A 22,243-nucleotide genomic window follows, 5' to 3' on the forward strand; every position below is an offset into this window, starting at 1 on the left:
ATTTACTTACAGGTAGCAGGAGAAGTAGATGCAATCATCAAGTTGTACTCAAATGTGTGAGAATTAGATGTGGCAAGACCTTTTCCAGCAACAGATACCTTCACTTCAAATGTTCCCGCCGAGTGCACACCAGTATCACATGTAATCTGAGTTGAAGATGATGAGATCACAGTACATGTAACATCATCAAATGTTACTGAAACATCAGATGATGTGGAACTGAATCCAGTACCAGTGATTGTAATAGTTGTCCCACTACCACCATTAGATGGAGACAGTCCTGTTACTTCAGGGGTCTGGGCAGCAGAGAAAGTGTAAACTTCAGGTGAGTATTCAACTCCACCAGATGTGACTGTGAGATCAACACTACCATCAGCATGGGCTGAAGTGATGCACATAATTTCTGAAATGATTATTGACTGGATACTGCATTCTGTTCCATCGATATCAACCAAAGTGTCATCTACATGGAATCCACTTCCGGTTACAGTGACTAGTGATCCTCCATTAATACTTCCTGATGATGGTGAAATGGAATCTATGACTGGAATGCTTGTTATTGTTTCAGTCCCTAATTCTAATACAGAACTACCTTGATCAGCTCTGTTGACTTCAACTTGATGCTCACCAACTGGAACATAACCAATATCACAGGATATTTCAATGTCTGTCAGTGACTGCACTAAACAATCATGTTCACCAACTGTCACAGTCACAACTCCATTACCAAATCCTGTTCCAGTGATTGTCAAGCTTGTACTTGCTCCAAAGATGTCAGTTGGGCTGATGGTACTCACAACAGGAGTCATGGCATTTGAGAATTCATACAAACACAAGCCAAGACATTCACTTGTAGTTGAGCCAATCATTATGGAAACATCAAACACTCCTCTTATATTTGGTGAAGTGATGCAAACGATTTCATTGTATGCGACAGACTCAACTTCACATGGTATTCCTACCACAACTGCTGCATCACTGGAAAACCCACTACCCTGGATAGTAACTCTGGCACCCCCAGCTAAGGATCCACTATCTGGAGTAACACTATCAATGTTTGGAATCAGTTCAAATGTGGCTGATCCACGGTTCAAAGCAAAACCATGGTTCTCCACTTGTACAGTGATGGGATGTTTAACTCCAACAGTTAATGCATCTTCAGTATCTATATCACATACAATTATGGTCTCAGTACAGGACTGTACATTACATGGATGGCCAGCTATAGTGACTTGGTTAGCACATTGTGTGGTTGCGAATCCTTCTCCAGTAATGGTTATTTGTGTATCACTGGTACCACTAGTAGGATTCACAGAGTCAATGATTGGAGTATAGCATCCAGTATATACAAAGTAGAATATGCTGCTGTCAACACCAACTGGCTGGGAAGTAGCACAGGATGGATCAGCAGCAAGACAAGATGATGATGAAGTGACTGACACACCTAAAAACAATTTTTTTATTAAATGCAAAGATAAATATATGTAATACAAATGATGTACTGTATTGTTATGTTTTTGCTTTCTTCAGAGATCTCACCATACTGGTCAGCCCCTGACAAGCACTCAAAATTAGTAAACACTGCGAAAACACAACCGACCAGGACAAATGTTATTATAATTACGCACTGACCAACACACATCCAGCAGTCGTGGATTAAAAAAAAATGTACCTAGTTGAACGATGTGGTAGCAGGTTGTAAACAATACACTTTTGTGAAATTAGCACCTCACTGTTTGTTAGTAAATACTTTTTGACAATACGCAAGTTTGAAATTCCTAATTTGAAAGCTAAGGTTCTGTCAAAATTACTCCCAGTCCGATATATTATGGTCAAAGCAGAGGTTACAATCTGTTTACGCTACTCAAGGAAAAACATTAACCAAAACGACATTTTTGACCCATCGGGACAAAGGACACATGCTGGTCAAATAATGCGTCATAAACACCATGGTGGGTCTGGATTAATCGTTAAAGTGATCAAAATGATCTAAAACATTTGTTCACGATAAAACTCAAAGTCAAATTTTACTTGTATTTCATATCAAAACAAAGAAGTAACATTTTTTGCATGGCATCTTAACTGAGTAAGAGGCATTTATTGATATAACCAGTGTATAACCATGAGAAATATTAAAGACACGTTGTAACTTTGATGATCGTTTACAAGTGATGAAGCTGATGGTATGATCAATAAATTATAACAAAAAATTACGATGGATATTTTGAAGGAAAGTGTTTTTGTGGTAATTAAGATGGTGAAGCTCATGTACATATTCCTGGCTACAATATTTCAAATGCTTTTTATTTGACTCTTTCCAATAGACATCACAAAAAAAAAAAATTGTCGTGGTAATTAGTCGAAAATGTTTTGCATTGTTTTATATTTAAATTCCAACTATTTTATTATTCATGGAATTTTTATTTTATTTGATGTCTAATTTTGACCACTTGTAATACATGATTCATACTACTTACCAGAGTTGGTTTCGTACAAAGCCTCAAATCCACCAACAGTTACACTAAGCGGTTCAGCGACGGCTACTGGATCAGTAACGATAACAACTCCTTTCATGAAAAATTCTCCAAAACTGTCAACTGGACCACTGGAATAGTAGTATGTCCCAGGTACAGTGAATGTATGGGAAAATGAACCTGTAAAAAAGTAAAAGTCAATTTAAGTTGTATCCAGCACTGCAAGAAATCAAAAAAGCACACTGACAAGTCATTGACTTGACAAAGTATATCAAACCAACCAAGTCACCAATTTTGAATTAAAACATGACTGATGTGTAATGTATGGATGAACATCATTTTTTAATTGTTGTATTATGCTGTTGACAGCATTTTTGTAAAATTCTGTGGAGTGTCATTATCTGAATTCAACAAGTCATTGTCAATGACACGTCCCCGTTCCGTTCATATTTGAGTGACATATACATTCAAAGCAGATCATGACCGAAATGCACCTGCATATGTACAACACATTGTACTAAATCTGAACAAAATCCATCCATGCATGACTGAGGTCCGGTTCCGGAATTGTGAAAATACGTGATTTTGATGCATTTTCAGCCTTAAAATGGCCATCATTCAGCTATTGTTAAGCGGACCATAAAACAAATGCACATACATATTTGTGACATGATGTACCTTGTGTGTGTGAAATTTGAACTTGATCAATCCAGACATGTCTTTGATACGGATCCAGAACTGAATTCTTTAAAACAAAATGGCCGCCAGTCGGCCATTTCGAACTTGATCCGAAAAAAAAAAATGACGTGCATCCAAGTCCTATTATGTTTAATGTATGTACCAAATTTGAACAAAATCCGTCCATGCATAACTGAGATCCGGGTTCGGAATGGTGAAAATGTGCGATTTCAATGCATTTTCGGACTTAAAGAGGCCGCCATTTGGCTATCGTTAATGAGATCATGAAACAAATGCACATACATATTTGTGACATGATGTACCTTGTGTGTGTGAAGTTTGAACTTGATCAATCCAGACATGTCTCGGATACGGATCCAGAACTGAATTCTTCAAAACAAAATGGCCGCCAGTCGGCCATTTCGAACTTGATCCGAAAAAAAAAAATGACGTGCATCAAGGTCCTATTATGTTTAATGTATGTACCAAATTTGAACGAAATCCGTCCATGCATAACTGAGATCCGGGTCCGGAATGGTGGAAATGTGTGATTTTGATGCTTTTTCGGCCTTAAAATGGCCGCTATTCGGCTATCGTTAATCGGATCATGAAAAAAATGCATGTGCATATGTCCCATATAATGTGTGATGTATGAGTGAAGGTTGAACTTAATCGGTCCATGCATGTTTGAGATACAGGTGATCACGGACGCACACAGGGCAAAACATAAGTCCCCGTTTTCGGACTACGTCCGGACGGGGACTGAAAATGTGCATGGGCATGCATGGACAATCGTATCAAAACTGGTTAGAAATATACAGTGTTAATACAGAAAATAATTTTAAGAGCAGAGGTGGGTGTTGTCCATGCTGTAGGATATACTAACCTGTTGCTGATCTGCTTTGTGTTTTAAATCCTGATCCATCATACTCTACAGAGTTAGCATCTTGAGTCTGCTGAACACCATAAGTGATACCCTTAATCAATCCTGGTAAGCCCCATTCCCACAATACGGTGTCACCAGCTTCTATTGTTATGCTCTGTGGACTCCATTTATAACCTAAACCATAGTCTGTTGAAGATGATGACAAAATATTGTATGGTTGCAGTCACTGATTCATGATACAGTAATTTATAACACTTATTATAAAAGTATTTATATTGTGTACTACAAAACATCGAAATTTGTTGAGTGTGAGAAATTCATGAAAAGTGTCATAGAAAATAATTACTAGAAATGTTAATGATTTACAGTAACCTGTCCCAGATGAGAGTTTGTACCCAAGTTTTGGGGATGTTCCACAATCAAACGTTTTCTCAATTAGAATACTGTTGTTAGTCTGACAATGTGCACTGATCTAAACACTATTTTCTGTTCAAGCATTTTTTTCCCAGCGTATTAACTTTAAAACCTAAATGATATATAAAAACAGCCAACTCTTCTCAGTGTATTTCATCTAAGGTGTAATGTGAACGTTGAGAGATATATGAGAGCATGTTTGGCACAGCATTTCCATTGCAACTATTTTGGTGGTAAAACAGTGTCTGCTTATTGAGATATTGCAACACATTCTTACCTGCATGAAGTCCTGAATTATCAACATTATGTGTGGTGCCACCGTCTCCAGCAATGCATTGTATCTCATTAGAATTACTGCTTATAACCAGACATTCAATGTTACCAAATAATACTACATTTTCAGAATTGACATTACTGAATCCCTCCCCGGATATTGTTACCAGAGTGCCTCCCTTGATGGATCCATAACCTGGATTGATTGCAGTCACACTCAACTGATAGGTAATAGTTGTTTCAAAACTGTGTACAAAAATAAATGTAATGTTTGTCATAGAATGAATTGAGTTTTGTAACCTCAATAACACTTTTTTACTGATTTTATCAATGACCTTAATATGTGACCTTTACAACAAGTCTCAGAAGCAATGGAACAGCAGGTTGAAAAACTAGTTCGCAAATTTGCTGGTAGATTGGGATTTCAATAAACTGCAGTTGGCTTATTCTAGACTTTTCCAAACATCCTGCCAGAGATTTATCATCTCACAGGTGGTTGATGTATATTTTAATAAAAAAATCAAGTTAGATAACAATAGTGACTTCAATCTCACCATCATAGTTTAATTTGAAGAACATATTCAAAGTTTTTTTGAATTTCATCCCTTCTCTGGTGCAGTATAGATTCACCATATGAACATTTCTGCTTAGAACTCTTCCAAGGGGCAATATGGATTATAACAGGGTCCAAATCTAACTTTAAGCCAATAAAACCTGCTTTGTGTTTAGTACTGAGCTCCTTTGTTGAGTACATCAGAAGTTGTTCAAAAAGAAAAAACTCAATATGCCTTTACGAGGAAAACATAATCAAAGAAAGCTTAGAAAGCACTCCTGTGTGCTGAGAGTATTGGAGACACATTAAAAATTAATTCAAAATGGAAACGCAGAAAACCAATTATGCAAATAAGGTAACTAATATTAACAGATTTAAGTGTAAAACTAATAAGGTCTGCACAATGTACCAAGTTTCATTGAAATGTGATTAGAACCAAAAAAATATTAATTATTATGCTAATTAGAGAATTAATATGAACAGATTTTAACCCAAAATTAATCAGGCTGTCTATTGTCCTAGAGCATTTATGTACCAAGTTTTATTCAAATGTGATGATCAATACTTGAAATATAGTATTAATTAATTATGTTAATTAAGTGATTAATAAGCATAAATATTTACCAAAAACTAATATGGTGTATAGTCCTAGGTTCATTGAAATGTGATGGGTACTCTTTAAAAGTTTCATTGAAATCCAATGAGTGGTTTTTAGACATCAGTGCAACAGCCATAGAACAGCAAAAAATTAACTAATAATGCAAATTAGGTGATTAATATGCACAAATATTTACCCCAAAACTAATTAGGTCTCTGCACAGTAACTATGTACCAAGTTTCATTGAAACGTGATCATTACTACCGGTACTCGAAATATCAAAAGCTGAAAATTAATTAATTATGCAAATTAGGTAATTAATATGTATTGATATTACCCTAAAAACTATCAGGTCTGTGCAGTGTCATATGACATCTATGTACCAAGTTTTATTGAAATGTTATGATTAGTACTTGAGTGGAAAAGCCGAAAATTGATTAATCATTATGTAAATTAGGTAATTAATAATATTAACAGATTTTTACCCAAACTAATCAAATCTGCGCATTAGTTCAGAGCATCCATGTGCCAAGTTTCATTGAAATCCAATGAGTGGTTCTTCAAAAATCAGTGGAACAGTCATAGAACAGCTTAAAATCAGTTAATTATCATGCAAATTAGGTAATTAATATTCATAGATTTTTACCCAAATCTAATCAAATCTGCGTATTGGTTCAGAGCATCCATGTGCCAAGTTTCATCAAAATCCAATGAGTGGTTCTTCAAATATCAGTGGAACAGTCATGGAACAGCTAAAAATCAGCTAATTATCATGCAAATTAGGTAATCAATATTCATAGATTTTTACCCAAACCTAATTAACTCTGCGCATTATCCCAGAGCATCTATGTACCAAGTTTCACCAAAATTTGATTAGTGGTTCTTGAGATAACGAAAAAAGTGACATACATACATACAGACAGGGTAACTGCAAAGACTCCCTTTTGTGCTTCGCACACGGGAGTCAAAAACTATTATTTATGTTATTACATGTAAAGTTGAGGGCTGCCAAGTCTACAAATGTTCTCAACAAACTGAAAAGCCAATCTCAATCTGTCAGTCAATTCACAAGTGAGTTTGTTAACTTACTACCCCAATACTACTTGCTGAAAGTCAGAATGGCACTTTTTTGCCATAGAGGGCATACTTTATGCATGAATTGGACTAATGCTATGAATTTTCAAATGCACACTACTAGCACAATCATAACTATTATTTGTTTGTGCAATTGTCAGCATGAAATCCAAATCAAATCTACAATGGTGTAAGTATAATACACAAACTCAGTTTCAAAAGGTCTGATGTTTTTATCTAGCCACATATGCCAGATTGGTTCATTCACTATTGTTTACTGTTAACCTACCTAGAATCTGCATATCCTACATTATCAACATAAAGTCTGACATCATATACACCAGGTGATTGGGCTGGTAATATGCACTCTATTGTGTTATCAGAATAGGATATCAGCTGACATGGAACATCACCAATCTTCAGAGCATCACTACTTGCCTCATCTGTACCAAATCCTGTACCACTCACAACCAATGTTGCACCACCTTAGAAATACAGTATCGTAAATGTTAACCCTCCTCCTCTTCTTTACCCTCCACATTGCAATATCTTGTATTTCTTCTCCCCTCACATCCCTTTCCCTCCCTCACCTCGCTTCCACCTACATAGTAGTCACTCATTTGGGTGCTCATTTTTTGCAGACAATCAAAGGCAAGATTTGAACTAGGGATGATTCTGATAATAGTTGGTCAAACATTATGCTACAGTATTTGATTGAATACATCAAAAGATAGCTTTTTAAAGACTGAAGCATTGTCTTCTTTTGTTAAAACTATAAAAAATAGGGTCTAAATATAACTTGCAAAAAAGGTTTTATTTTCAGCAAATTTGATGTGGTTGCTAATATTAATGCAACACTTACCTGCAACACTACTCTGGGTGATACTCAATTGTGTAATAGATGGAGTAAGACTGGCATCGTATTGAAAACCATTCACACTGGTAGCTGATACATCACTAATACTGACGCTCACATCAACACTGCCTGCAACCTATTATACAAGAATGTTTAAGATTTATCAATATGATTAAAGTACGATCTTATATTATCATTTTAAAATTGTTATTGAATTAGTTACCCAGTATAGTTTTGGTTATTTATGTTTAGTTTTTACTTTTTTTTTTGCTGACAAATTTTTGTCTGAATGTGAAAGCGAGAAGATCTGGCCAAAAGAAATAGATAATATTGTAAACTAGCATCATATAACTAAAAATGAAGAAAACAAAAACAAAATTTGATTAACCGACTACAAACTGGGATGAATCTTGAATTCCAACAACTATGTCTTATAAAGGGATATCAATAAATGTGAAACTTACCCCAGCTGGTAATATACATATTATGGTATTTTGACTTGATGATGTCATATCACAGAGTGCACCACCAATGAGTACTGTTAAATCATCAACATTATTTGAATATCCATAACCTGTAATTGTAATCTCCAAGCCTCCTGAAAAACAACAATTTGACAAACAATTATGAATTATAAAGCCAATACAGAGGGTATATTAAAAGTTTAACACCATAAAAAAATTTATCAAGGTAAATCATTCAAAAATTGTACTGTGATGGTTCATTTTACTTGCAAGTCATTCATAATTAAAGTTTTTACAGAGAAATAAGAATGTGTTTTCAAGAAAACATATGCAAAATAAGCCAAAAACATTTCCCATAGGAATCCATGTAAACACATTATTCCATGGATAACATATACTAATATTCAGAATTCTCCCATTTTTCATGACAGCCATATGTACAACATGTAGCTCTCATAACACTACATATCATTTTTGCATAGGTCACCAAACACAATTTTGAAATACGATGCAATGTTTCTGTCATGTTTTCAGAATTATCACACTATTAGGTGTTTTTAAAAATCCATGGCCATTCGTCACTCCTTACGATAGTAGTACAACCCAAAAAATAAGTTGGAAGAATTGGAAATTTACATATAGAAACATGATACAGCATACTCGACTAAGAGCCCACCCACATTTGGGCCATTTTTCATTTTCTGGTTCACGTTTGGTTAAGTGCCCATCCTTTCCAAAATGCTCCAAATTTGACTGTCTAGTCATAAAACCTGGTCTTTGAACATTATTTGACTTTTCTGAATACCGGTAATCAAATTTGCCATGCCATGAAAAACGTGTGAATGCGTAGACCATGATAACTGTGTGTAAACTATGCTTCAACAATGAAGCTTGCACGATAAATACTTCATTCCATATTCAAGTTTAAATTTCAAAAATCATTAATTACAATTTTTTTGGTAGTTTTTTTTCTCCGAAATCAATTCAAACAGATCGTACTTCAACATCGATAATTCACTTCAGCATTGCGTTACCAAATGCCAAATTACCAGTGCCACTAGAGTGAATGGCTGAACAACCTTGTGCAATATACACCACTAAATTCCTTCTTAAGGATGCTGTACACGTTTTTGGTATTGATTTTCTAAACTGATATTTTCATATAAAATATTTACTGAACCACACAAAGCGTTATATAGATGGAAAGCTTATTTCACACTGGATATGAAATCGACAAGATAGTGTGTGTATGGACGTGTATAGTCATGTGATCTCTGTGTAAACACAGAAAGCCATTTTCGGTAAAAAAATAATTGAACCAATGAATAAACAAATTTAGTGGAACATTGGCAACAAAACAGCTTTTCAGACGACGCTCACCACCATTCCGCGTTAATTGAGATATATATCGACATGATAGTTGGAGAAGAAATAATAATTTAGCTATCTTGAAAAAACAATGCGATCTGGTTCTTTTCGGTATTCAGAAATTAGAACGTAATTTCGAAACAAATAGGAAAATAGAAAAACCCCAACGCGGCTTGAGAGGGAACATATCGAAGAGTGTCTGTGCGAAAAATTAGTATAATGCGTCCACTAAAACTCAAGATCAAGATCAAAGGCCTGCAGTTGCCGTGAATCGCCGTTTTGTTTCACCGAGAAAACGGCAAAAACAACTTAGCAGCAACGTATCGTCGGCTAACTCAAAATCCGTTTGTCCCATGGATCAAAACAAACTCATAACGAATAGTCATGATATCTGTCTGTCATAATCATGCAAATGTGTGGATATGCGTGGTTGCAATTGGTTATAAAGTACGAAATTATGCTCCTGAATCCAATAGAAAACACTGTTTCACGGCGTGACAAAGCCGCGCCAAAATGACGTCATGATTTACATATTCATTAATACGTTGTGGGAGGAGACACTCCTTTTCTGGAAGACTCATTACCATACATTGCCCTCCATGGAAGGTCATTCTCTTGCTCAACTGCTGAACCAATAACCGTGGCTGAACGCACCACCAGAGTCAACTACACGTAGTTTTCTTTCCAAGATTTTTGTTTGAGATGTCTCGACGAAGATCTGTATTATCTGATTTGAATGGCAATGAGAGGGATAGAAGTCACAGCGAGTGCTGAACTGAATCGGGAGATGCGATCGCTTAGGTTTAAAGTTGTCTGTCGATTGGGCGGTGAATTTTCAGTTTGTTTGCTCCGTTATTATTTTGTTGATTTGTAAAATAACCTGTTCACCATAAATCGTGTTTTCCGTTTTTTAAGTCCCAAAACTGTTGACAAAATTAGTGTGATGGTTCTTTTTCCCATCTTCAATGCGTAATACATAGTACCGGAACAACTGCTGGCGGGGACTACTGCTGGTATCTTACATTCAGTTCACTTTCTATATCATGTATAACAAACCTAACTTCATTGAATCCGTCAAATTATTTATTGAGAATGTGAAGATAAAGAAAAATAAAACAGGTAAAATAAGGATGCTCACACACACGCTTTTACAGCTGCTTGTCGGGCTTTACGTGTAGCCATGGTGTAGCCAAGTCCGGGCCCAAGTGTTTCACTTCCGACTCATTGTGGTCGGAGTCCATGGCACGTAATTTGGTCACGAAAACTAAGTCTGCCATGTGCTCAAATTTTCTACCTTCTGTTTATACCTCCATGGTCTGATCAATTAAATCGTGGAAGGTATCTTCCATGATTAAATTTTCATAATAATCGCTTTACATACTGTCGACGTTCTTCTCAAAATTTCCTTGCATTCGTTTTCTTTTGTCACTGTCATAGTCGACCCCAAGACGGTTTCATAGTCGACTGCTTGAAGAGCGAGAAATTCAACAAAATTAAATTTGTGGACGATCGTAAATGGAGTGCATGTAACTTGTACCTCGGACTACTAATACAACAAGTCATTGTCAATGACACGTCCCCGTTCCGTTCATATTTGAGTGACATATACATTCAAAGCAGATCATGACCGAAATGCACCTGCATATGTACAACACATTGTGCTAAATCTGAACAAAATCCATCCATGCATGACTGGGATCCGGTTCTGGAATTGTGAAAATACGTGATTTTGATGCATTTTCGGCCTTAAAATGGCCATCATTTCGCTATTGTTAAGCAGATCATGAAACAAAGGCACATATCTATTTGTGACATGATGTACCATGTGTGTGTGAAGTTTGAACTTGATCAATCCAGACATGTCTTGGATACGGATCCAGAACTGAATTCTTTAACAAAATGGCCGCCAGTCGGCCATTTCAAACTTGATCCGAAAAAAAAAAGACGTGCATCAAGGTCCTATTATGTTTAATGTATGTACCAAATTTGAACAAAATCCATCCATGCATAACTGAGATACGGGTCCGGAATGGTGAAAATGTGCGATTTCAATGCATTTTCGGCCTTAAAGCGGCCCCCATTTGGCTATCGTTAATGAGATCATGAAACAAATGCACATACATATTTGTGACATGATGTACCTTGTGTGTGTGAAGTTTGAACTCGATCAATCCAAGCATGTCTCGGATACGGATCCAGAACTGAATTCTTTAAAACAAAATGGCCGCCAGTCGGCTATTTCGAACTTGATCCGAAAAAAAAAATGACGTGCATCAAGGTCCTATTATGTTTAATGTATGTACCAAATTTGAATGAAATCCGTCCATGCATAACTGAGATCCGTGTCCGGAATGGTGAAAATGTGCGATTTCAATGCATTTTCGGCCTTAAAGTGGCCGCCATTTGGCTATCGTTAATGAGATCATGAAACAAATGCACATACATATTTGTGACATGATGTACCTTGTGTGTGTGAAGTTTGAACTTGATCAATCCAGACATGTCTCGGATACGGATCCAGAACTGAATTCTTTAAAACAAAATGGCCGCCAGTCGGCCATTTCGAACTTGATCCGAAAAAAAAAATGACGTGCATCAAGGTCCTATTATGTTTAATGTATGTACCAAATTTGAATGAAATCCGTCCATGCATAACTGAGATCCGGGTCCGGAATGGTGAAAATGTGCGATTTCAATGCATTTTTGGCCTTAAAGCGGCCGCCATTTGGCTATCGTTAATGAGATCATGAAACAAATGCACATACATATTTGTGACATGATGTACCTTGTGTGTGTGAAGTTTGAACTCGATCAATCCAAGCATGTCTCAGATACGGATCCAGAACTGAATTCTTTAAAACAAAATGGCCGCCAGTCGGCCATTTCGAACCCGATCCAAAAAAAAAAATGACGTGCATCAAGGTCCTATTATGTTTAATGTATGTACCAAATTTGAACAAAATTCGTCCATGCATAACTGAGATCCGGGTTCGGAATGGTGAAAATGTGCGATTTTGATGCATTTTCGGCCTTAAAATGGCCGCTATTCGGCTATCGTTAATCGGATCATGAAAAAAATGCATGTGCATATGTCCCATATAATGTGTGATGTATGAGTGAAGTTTGAACTTAATCGGTCCATGCATGTTCAAGATACAGGTGATCACGGACGCACGGACGCACACAGGGCAAACCATAAGTCCCCGTTTTCGGACTACGTCCGAACGGGGACTAAAAATGTACTTGTATTACTAGTCTGAGCTTGTACTGAATGCAAGAGACTGTTTATATTTGCTATGGGTGGTGACTATTATGCAAATTATCTGTCTATTATGTCTTTGGCTGATTAATTAGTCCCCATTCGGACGGAGTCCGAAAACGGGGACTTATGTTTTGCCCTGTGTGCGTCCGTCCGTGCGTCCGTGATCACCTGTATCTCGAACATGCATGGACCGATTATGTTCAAACTTCACTCATACATCACACATTATATGGGACATATGCACATGCATTTTTTTCATGATCCGATTAACGATAGCCGAATAGCGGCCATTTTAAGGCCGAAAATGCATCAAAATGGCACATTTTCACCATTCCGGACCCGGATCTCAGTTATGCATGGACGGATTTCGTTCAAATTTGGTACATACATTAAACATAATAGGACCTTGATGCACGTCATTTTTTTTTTCGGATCAAGTTCGAAATGGCCGACTGGCGGCCATTTTGTTTTAAAGAATTCAGTTCTGGATCCGTATCAGAGACATGTCTGGATTGATCAAGTTCAAACTTCACACACACAAGGTACATCATGTCACAAATATGTATGTGCATTTGTTTCATGATCCCATTAACGATAGCCAAATGGCGGCCGCTTTAAGGCCGAAAATGCATTGAAATCGCACATTTTCACCATTCCGGACCCAGATCTCAGTTATGTATGGACGGATTTCATTCAAATTTGGTACATACATTAAACATAATAGGACCTTGATGCACGTCATTTTTTTTTTCAGATCAAGTTCGAAATGGCCGACTGGCGGCCATTTTGTTTTAAAGAATTCAGTTCTGGATCCGTATCCGAGACATGTCTGGATTGATCAAGTTCAAACTTCACACACACAAGGTACATCATGTCACAAATATGTATGTGCATTTGTTTCATGATCCCATTAACGATAGCCAAATGGCGGCCGCTTTAAGGCCGAAAATGCATTGAAATCGCACATTTTCACCATTCCGGACCCAGATCTCAGTTATGGATGAACGGATTTCATTCAAATTTGGTACATACATTAAACATAATAGGACCTTGATGCACGTCATTTTTTTTTTCAGATCAAGTTCGAAATGGCCGACTGGCGGCCATTTTGTTTTAAAGAATTCAGTTCTGGATCCGTATCCGAGACATGTCTGGATTGATCAAGTTCAAACTTCACACACACAAGGTACATCATGTCACAAATATGTATGTGCATTTGTTTCATGATCCCATTAACGATAGCCAAATGGCGGCCGCTTTAAGGCCGAAAATGCATTGAAATCGCACATTTTCACCATTCCGAACCCGGATCTCAGTTATGTATGGACGGATTTCATTCAAATTTGGTACATACATTAAACATAATAGGACCTTGATGCACGTCATTTTTTTTTTCAGATCAAGTTCGAAATGGCCGACTGGCGGCCATTTTGTTTTAAAGAATTCAGTTCTGGATCCGTATCCGAGACATGTCTGGATTGATCAAGTTCAAACTTCACACACACAAGGTACATCATGTCACAAATATGTATGTGCATTTGTTTCATGATCCCATTAACGATAGCCAAATGGCGGCCGCTTTAAGGCCGAAAATGCATTGAAATCGCACATTTTCACCATTCCGGACCCAGATCTCAGTTATGCATGGACGGATTTCATTCAAATTTGGTACATACATTAAACATAATAGGACCTTGATGCACGTCATTTTTTTTTTCAGATCAAGTTCGAAATGGCCGACTGGCAGCCATTTTGTTTTAAAGAATTCAGTTCTGGATCCGTATCCGAGACATGTCTGGATTGATCAAGTTCAAACTTCACACACACAAGGTACATCATGTCACAAATATGTATGTGCATTTGTTTCATGATCCCATTAACGATAGCCAAATGGCGGCCGCTTTAAGGCCGAAAATGCATTGAAATCGCACATTTTCACCATTCCGAACCCGGATCTCAGTTATGCATGGACGGATTTTGTTCAAATTCGGTACTTACATTAAACATAATAGGACCTTGATGCACGTCATTTTTTTTTTCGGATCAAGTTCGAAATGGCCGACTGGCGGCCATTTTCTTAAAGAATTCAGTTCTGGATCCGTATCCAAGACATGTCTGGATTGATCAAGTTCAAACTTCACACACACATGGTGCATCATGTCACAAATAGATATGTGCATTTGTTTCATGATCCGCTTAGCAATAGCTGAATGATGGCCATTTTAAGGCCGAAAATGCATTAAAATCACGTATTTTCACAATTCCAGAACTGGATCTCAGTCATGCATGCATGGATTTTGTTCAGATTTAGTACAATGTGTTGTACATATGCAGGTGCATTTCGGTCATGATCTGCTTTGAATGTATATGTCACTCAAATATGAACGGAACGGGGACGTGTCATTGACAATGACTTGTTAAAACATAGCTTTCAAAACAATGACATGTGCTTTTGTTTTTAATTAACAAAAATTGATTTTTACACCCTATAAAAACATTCAATTCACTTTTTTTCCTACTGAGTGTTTGCTCCTTGCAGTCCAGCATTGAAAAATACAAAAAAGTAGAATTTTCGGTTTCAAAGCAAAAAAAGGTGTACAGCATCCTTAATCGAGTGTAGACATGGATAAAGGCTTACCCCCAGTATTGCCACTAGATGGTTTGACATCAGTAATTCCCACTTCATACTGGAATTGCACAGTGCCACTAGGGTGAGTGGCTAAACCATCTGGTGCAACATACACTACTAAATTCCTTCTTAATCTAGTGTAAACATAGTTAAAACTTACCCCCAGTATTGCCACTAGATGGATTGACATCAGTAATTCCCACTTCATACTGGAATTGCACAGTGCCACTGGGGTGTGTGGCTAAACCATCTGGTGCAACATACACTACTACATCTTGAGTACCGCCAGGAGCTTCACCAATCAGGCATATAATCGTTGTGTCTAAAGCATTTGTAACGACACAGTTCACACCACCAATGGTGACTTTATTGTCATCTGCGGTCTGACTGAATCCAACTCCTAGGAGAGTCACTTCAGTTGATGATGATGCTGAACCTTTCAATAAAAGATCAAAGAAAGCTTAGAAAGAACTCTCGTGTGCTGAGAGACCATCTTTGTACCAAGTTTCATTGAAATGTGATTAGAACCAATAAATTATTATGCTAATTATGGAAATAATAGATTTTGACCCAAAACTAATCAGGTTTGCACATATCAGTGTGTAAGCTTAAAATTGATTAAATTATGCAAATTAGGTAATTAATTAATAAATTAGCTAATTAATATGCACAGATTTTTACCTAAAACTAATCAAATCTGTGCATTAGTTCAGAGCATCTACAGTATGTACCGTAAAAATCATATTTGAGGCCGCAGCTTTAATAGAAGCCGCACCCCTAACTTGAGACATTGTTTCATGTTGAAATTGACAAGTTTTGATCCCAGGAAAAAGTCTGCAATATAAGCCGCACCCCAAACTTTCGCAAACCGAACAGCCACCACATATTTCAGAAAAAGATATACCATTTAATTTTAAATTAAGGCAACATTTTTCGAACATTTTAATGTTTCCTGAAGCTCAGATTAGAGTCTAATTAAGGTTTTCCGTAGTCATTGACGCTTATTCAAGAGTACAGGTTTATTGTGGGTAGCGTGACTGGGTAAACTGCGTTTCGACAATGAGCTGTTATTATCGTCAAAAGTGTTAAATTCTTCTTCAATGCTCAGCTTATCTTTCGAAAACAACTAATTTCTTGATTTAAAAAAAAATCATGCCGTTTTCCCATCAAAATCAAAGCCAAACGATCGCACCACAACAACGGTAAATCGCTTCCGCATTTCATTTACCACGAGGTCGCTGAACTACATTAACATATTTAAATGAGCTATGGTAATCACGTTGGCACCATCCTGCGTTTCGATTGGTTAATTAGCGACTTGACCTATCACGTCAACAAAACAGTTTCAAGAGACTAGAGAGATGTTTGAACAAACATGGCGGATCTCGTATCGGATCGAGCGTTTATATGTGACCGCTTGCGGTGAAACTAAGTTGAATTTTCACAACAATTCAACGAATTTATTTTTTTTTTTGTTATCATGCGAACATTTTTTTTTTGATTGACTTTTTTAATTTCCCCGATGTATGAATTAAACTTGGAATGTACAGTCACTCTGCCGGAAGTCGAACATGCCGCAATCGACTGTGTCAGACGCCTGTCTCTCACTTGTGACTTATACCGGTGCTAACAAATTAGTCTATTCTATTCTAGTCTATTCTATTGTAGTATACGTAATCTGCAAATGCATACAATTTGTAGATATTATTTATTGTGCAGTATGTTATACTGTGTGAAGTTTCGTTTGTGTACAAGTCTGTCTGTGTGTAAAAATCCGAAAATGCCTTAGAATCGCAACAAAGTTGCAATGTCACGAACATGCAATGAGTGTCGTGCATCTCATTAGCATATCATTATCCCTTCTGGCCTTTGTTTTTTGAAAAAAATTCCCACAGTTACCGAAGTGAATGCTCTAATTAAAGCCGCACCAAGACTTCACGCATCTGAATTCGTCCATTGAAAAAATGAATTTTAATTAAAGCCGTGGCCTCAATTAGGAATTTTACGGTACCAAGTTTCATCAAAATCCAATGACTGGTTCTTTAGATATCAGTAGAACAGTCATGAAACAGCTAAAAATTAGCTATTTATCATGCAAATTAGGTAATTAACATGCATAGATTTTTACCAAAATTTAATCAAATCTGGGCATCGGCCCAAAGCACTTATTTACCAAGCTTCATCAAAATTTGATTAGTGGTTCTTTAGATAACGGTGGAACAAAAAAAAGTTCATACATACATAATAGAAAGCACACATCTTCGCTAGCCAAGGTCTTTTTAGAGGCTTAGCCGAATAAACTTAGACCGACCATCAAATAGGCATATTCATCATTGTCCAATCAGTTTGCTTGTTACAAATCCCTCTTTGGCGTTTCATTTTAAACAAAATGGCGGCGCCCATGAATCATGATATTTGTGATGATAAAATTGCAAAAGTTTTCGGTGTTGGTACCTTCAAGCCTCATCAGGTACAGGCAATGGACACAGTTTTGTGTGGGAAGGATGTCTTCATAGTGACAAAAACAGGAAGTGGAATTTTGTTTTATAATTTGGTACATCCATGCTGATTGAGCTTGTTTCGAGAAGCGCCCAATCAGATCTCACTGCTTAAGATATGCAATTAGCCTATGCGATCCCGCACAGTATTGTGTAGAGGACTATATGTCGAAGACACTGGACCATGCAATTCGGACGATGGCACACATAAACCAAACAATTGGATCTATTGTATGCTGGATCATTAAAATATTACTTGTTTTGACCATAGACACACCTCTGTTAATTACATAATGGTATGTGCTAATGAAGTAAATAATGTATACTCAATCTTATCTAAGATAGAGGGCGCTGTTAAAAAACCTTGCAGATAACAATACAGTAATAGTTGTTCATCTATGATGTCTAAACAAAGTTTATAAAATACCTGAAATTGGAGATATACCAGTCACGTGTGGTGTAAGGTCAGCCAAGTATTCAAAACTACAATCTCCAGTACAAGTAGAAGGAATCTGGTTGACACTAACAGTTACTTGAGGAGTCTCATCTAGAGTTCTCAGATAATCACCAGGAATTGGAAACAGGTATAACCCACCATTACTCAATGTTTCTGTTACAGTATCTACATCCAAGCCAGTTAAACGACTGTTGTCAACCTACAAATTAAAGTATGGTGTGTAGTCAAAGAGAAAGTTCCATCTATTGCATGAACATTTATTACCTGATATGGCAAGTCCACTGTGAGTAGATGCCATTCTGTAAAGAAAGTATTACACTGCTCAAGCAAATCCACAATCATTTTGATGTTGAGCAGACAAGAAAACAATTACACATAACATGAAATGAACAGATCATCATGAGTGATGTGGTTGTTTTATCAGACCTATCACTGGTAGACCCAAGTTCAAATTCTACCTTAGGGTTCAACACCAAAAAAGGGTTCACCACAAATATGGCCAAAAATAGGTGGTCAGAAATGGTTGAATTAATAGGATGGAAGGTTCCTGACATCATTAAAATCACTTTTCAGTAAATAATATGAAGTTAAAGTGCCTTGGGTTTCCACACAAGAAAAAAACTAGACTATTGGTCTAAAAAACACCAGAATCATTTATTTTCAATTTAAGCAGTATCAAGTAACAATGAATTGTTTGATTACATCAAAGAAACAATATCCGAAGAGCTGATGGGTCTTCTGATTTTAACAGTGGAAGAGGTATATTTGTATTTGTAAAAATGTATATTAAGTTTGACAAGGTATTGTACCACAATAAACTCCAAAATTCAGATCAGATTCAAATAGGTTGACTCATCAGATCAACAAACTATTGTGAATCAATATGACAAAAATATTCACTGATATTGAAGAACTGAAGATAACAGTCACCATACATAAACAAATTTTTCACCAAAAAAAAAAACATGAGCTAAAACAATTTCCAACATTATCCCTTATCTGGTCAAGTCAATGTAAAAGTATACGAGGTTGGCAGGATAAAATGGGATGAAACTTTTAGGACATATTCATTACCGGTATATGCCCCAAGTCATACAAATTCATACCATAAAATAGTAGTCAACTTACACTCATAGGAGGATGATTTCCACCAGCTTTGCTGAATTCTATAGTCCAAGTGTAGCCAGCACATGTATCAGTTCTTACCACAGACACACCAATGTCAAAACTGTTGTCAAATATTTCTTGCATATCACTTTCTGTAGCATCAGCTGGTACTGCAATATTACAAAACATGAATGTTATTTATGCATTTTTTATACAAAATATCAACTATGTTATATTTTACCTGCTACAACATTTTATAAGTGTTTACACTGTTTCTGTAGCTTTTAAGTTAGCAGCTGACATTTTTATTATGCAAGATAGTTTTAGGTGTGTACCTAAAAATCAGACAAGCTATTTTGAAACAAATATGAACACAGATCTGTACATAACGATAAACCTTGTAGAAAAACAACTGAACAACTATAACATTGAATGTTTTCAATTGACTTTTCTGAGATGAAAATAATAATTACTCAACATACCTACTGCAATTTTTCCACCAAGTTCAATCTGGAATGTACCACCAACTGGTGGTGTTGCAGACTGCTCCCTATTAATGACAATATCAGCACCATCACCGCAAGCAGCACTGGTACAGTACTCAACATAGTCACTATCAGCATCTCTACTACCAGAGATAATACTCGCATTTTTCATTCCAATTAATGGAAAATCAAATCCACAATTTTCTGGCAACATAGCAACGTCAAAAGTATTGTTGTATTTTTCAACAGTAACATTTGAGATGAATAAACCATTTGGTCTTGCAGCGGGTGAGGTGATTACATCTAAATAAAAAAAAGAAATCTTCAATTCACACTTGTTCACCTTTGTAATAATTTATATTGATTGTTTCACTTACAAGACAAGGGAACATCACTTAAAGTGCCTGTGAAATGGCTGCTATTTTCAAGCCTAAAATTATCATTTGATACATAAATATTATTAATTTTTATGTTTCTAAGCATGAATTATTTGTTTAAGTGAAAAAATGTGTTTTAAACTCAGTCTGCGGCAACTTTATTTTTGTGTATTTTAAAACGAGGCTCCTCATTAGCTTCTCATTTGCATACAGAAATTCCCCTTGTGACGTCAGAAGGGGAAGTCGCATGGCCGCTTGCATTGCCGATACGTGTAAATAAGGCAAATTTCTTGTGCAGTTTTCTCGTCTTTGACTAAATTGTCACTTATGTACTTGTTCGTCGAGGAAGAATGGACCATAATGAACACATAGTATCAATTTGTGTTGCATGGGGTTGAGTTAGATGCGAAATATGTCCGTTCTGGTGTAGCTGGTCACCGTGATCGTCACCGACACCGGCGCACGTTTGTACACTGTCGCTGAACAAAATAGAATTTGACGTCGTAATTATCTCGTTATCTAGCAGGTTACTAAGCACGTCACTACACTGTTTTATTTCATCGATTATCTGAGTAAAACTTTCAAAATTAAAATAAAAGAGAACATATTCTGACATTCTAAACATTAGACTATAGTGATCACTATAAAATAATTAAAAAAAACGACAAATCACAGTTACTAAATAAATGACAGCTGCGTGGAAATAAATTGACTTTTTGTTGAAATAGGAGAACGCGTCGGCACGACGAGGGCAAGTGCGTTAAAAGCGACGTTTAATTGGATAACAAAAATAATCAAGACCGACACACATACAGATAAATTCAGAGTGGATTCGAGTTAGCCTGATTCATGGCGTGATTGTCATAATTATTTGGTGGAAACACGTCGACCAAGCTCGAATTCTTATTTCATAAATTATTACGCAGATCAAGCTGCAAGCATGGAGGTAAAAAAAGAATAGAGGTGTGAATACGACATTCAACACCAATCACCAAACAATTCAGAAACTTTTAGCCTTTGAAAATGAAAACAATTAGAAGTGTGTAAGGGCTGTGTAATTTCCTGTTTGTCCGACGCTTCGTTTTCATGTCACTGTCAAAATTATTGCTACCTTTTACCTAACAGGGACTAAACGATAATCACGATCACGATCGCAAACACTTGCCGGATGTCTCTCTCTCTCTTCTAAAATCCGCCTCGGTGATCATGGGCTGGTCCGGAATCTATTTCTTTCAAAAGTGTTGGGGTATGACTTCCTCTCACATTTTTGTCATTTGGTGGGGCACTTTCGGCGAGAGTCGGAAATCCAGAAACAGTCGACCGTTTCAGGATAGGTGGGCGTGGCTACAGCACGAGAAATATCCCAAATTTACTTGAATACGAGTAATCATTTTCAGCAAAAAAATCAATAACTGCCCATTTCAGTGGGACACGAATCTAAAATGGGAAACGTGAGGGTGGGCATTGCACAGGCACTTTAAGGGAGAAGCCTACCCATAAATTAAAAAACCCAGAATTTATTCATTTTGCAATAAATTGTACTCCAAGGCAATATAAGGATATTGACCTAAAAAAAGTTGGGTGTCACCAGCCTTTTTTTCGAGAAATTGATGGTTTTATTTTAGTGGAAAATCGCCATTTTGACACTATTATAACGCTTTTACCACAGGTTTCTATGGCAGAGATATTATGCAATATCTCAAAATCTAGCCTGGTGACATAGGCTGAAAAAATCATATATTGTTAATGATGGAGTACTTTTTGTTGTTCTGAATTATTTAAAAAATCTG

The 22,243-nt window shown here is 36.7% G+C and overlaps 1 protein-coding gene across 1 annotated transcript in view; it reads right to left on the minus strand.

Annotated features, from left to right (window-relative positions):
* The window catches only part of LOC100366639 (fibrocystin-L-like), a 31,874-nt gene that overhangs the window by 4,940 nt on the left and 4,691 nt on the right, over nt 1–22,243 (minus strand). Inside the window, exons 4-14 of the mRNA XM_085504667.1 lie at nt 20,074–20,379; nt 19,613–19,761; nt 18,455–18,683; nt 15,690–15,965; nt 8,271–8,404; nt 7,813–7,942; nt 7,240–7,435; nt 4,730–4,971; nt 4,039–4,224; nt 2,478–2,654; nt 11–1,444 (exon numbers count right to left, since the gene is read on the minus strand). Of these exons, the coding sequence (XP_085360793.1) occupies nt 11–1,444; nt 2,478–2,654; nt 4,039–4,224; nt 4,730–4,971; nt 7,240–7,435; nt 7,813–7,942; nt 8,271–8,404; nt 15,690–15,965; nt 18,455–18,683; nt 19,613–19,761; nt 20,074–20,379 (3,459 nt within the window). The remainder of the gene's footprint in view (nt 1–10; nt 1,445–2,477; nt 2,655–4,038; nt 4,225–4,729; nt 4,972–7,239; nt 7,436–7,812; nt 7,943–8,270; nt 8,405–15,689; nt 15,966–18,454; nt 18,684–19,612; nt 19,762–20,073; nt 20,380–22,243) is intronic.

The sequence above is a fragment of the Saccoglossus kowalevskii genome, chromosome 10 (genome assembly GCF_978046115.1).
Source record: "Saccoglossus kowalevskii chromosome 10, keSacKowa6.1, whole genome shotgun sequence".
Classification (NCBI taxonomy): domain Eukaryota; kingdom Metazoa; phylum Hemichordata; class Enteropneusta; family Harrimaniidae; genus Saccoglossus; species Saccoglossus kowalevskii.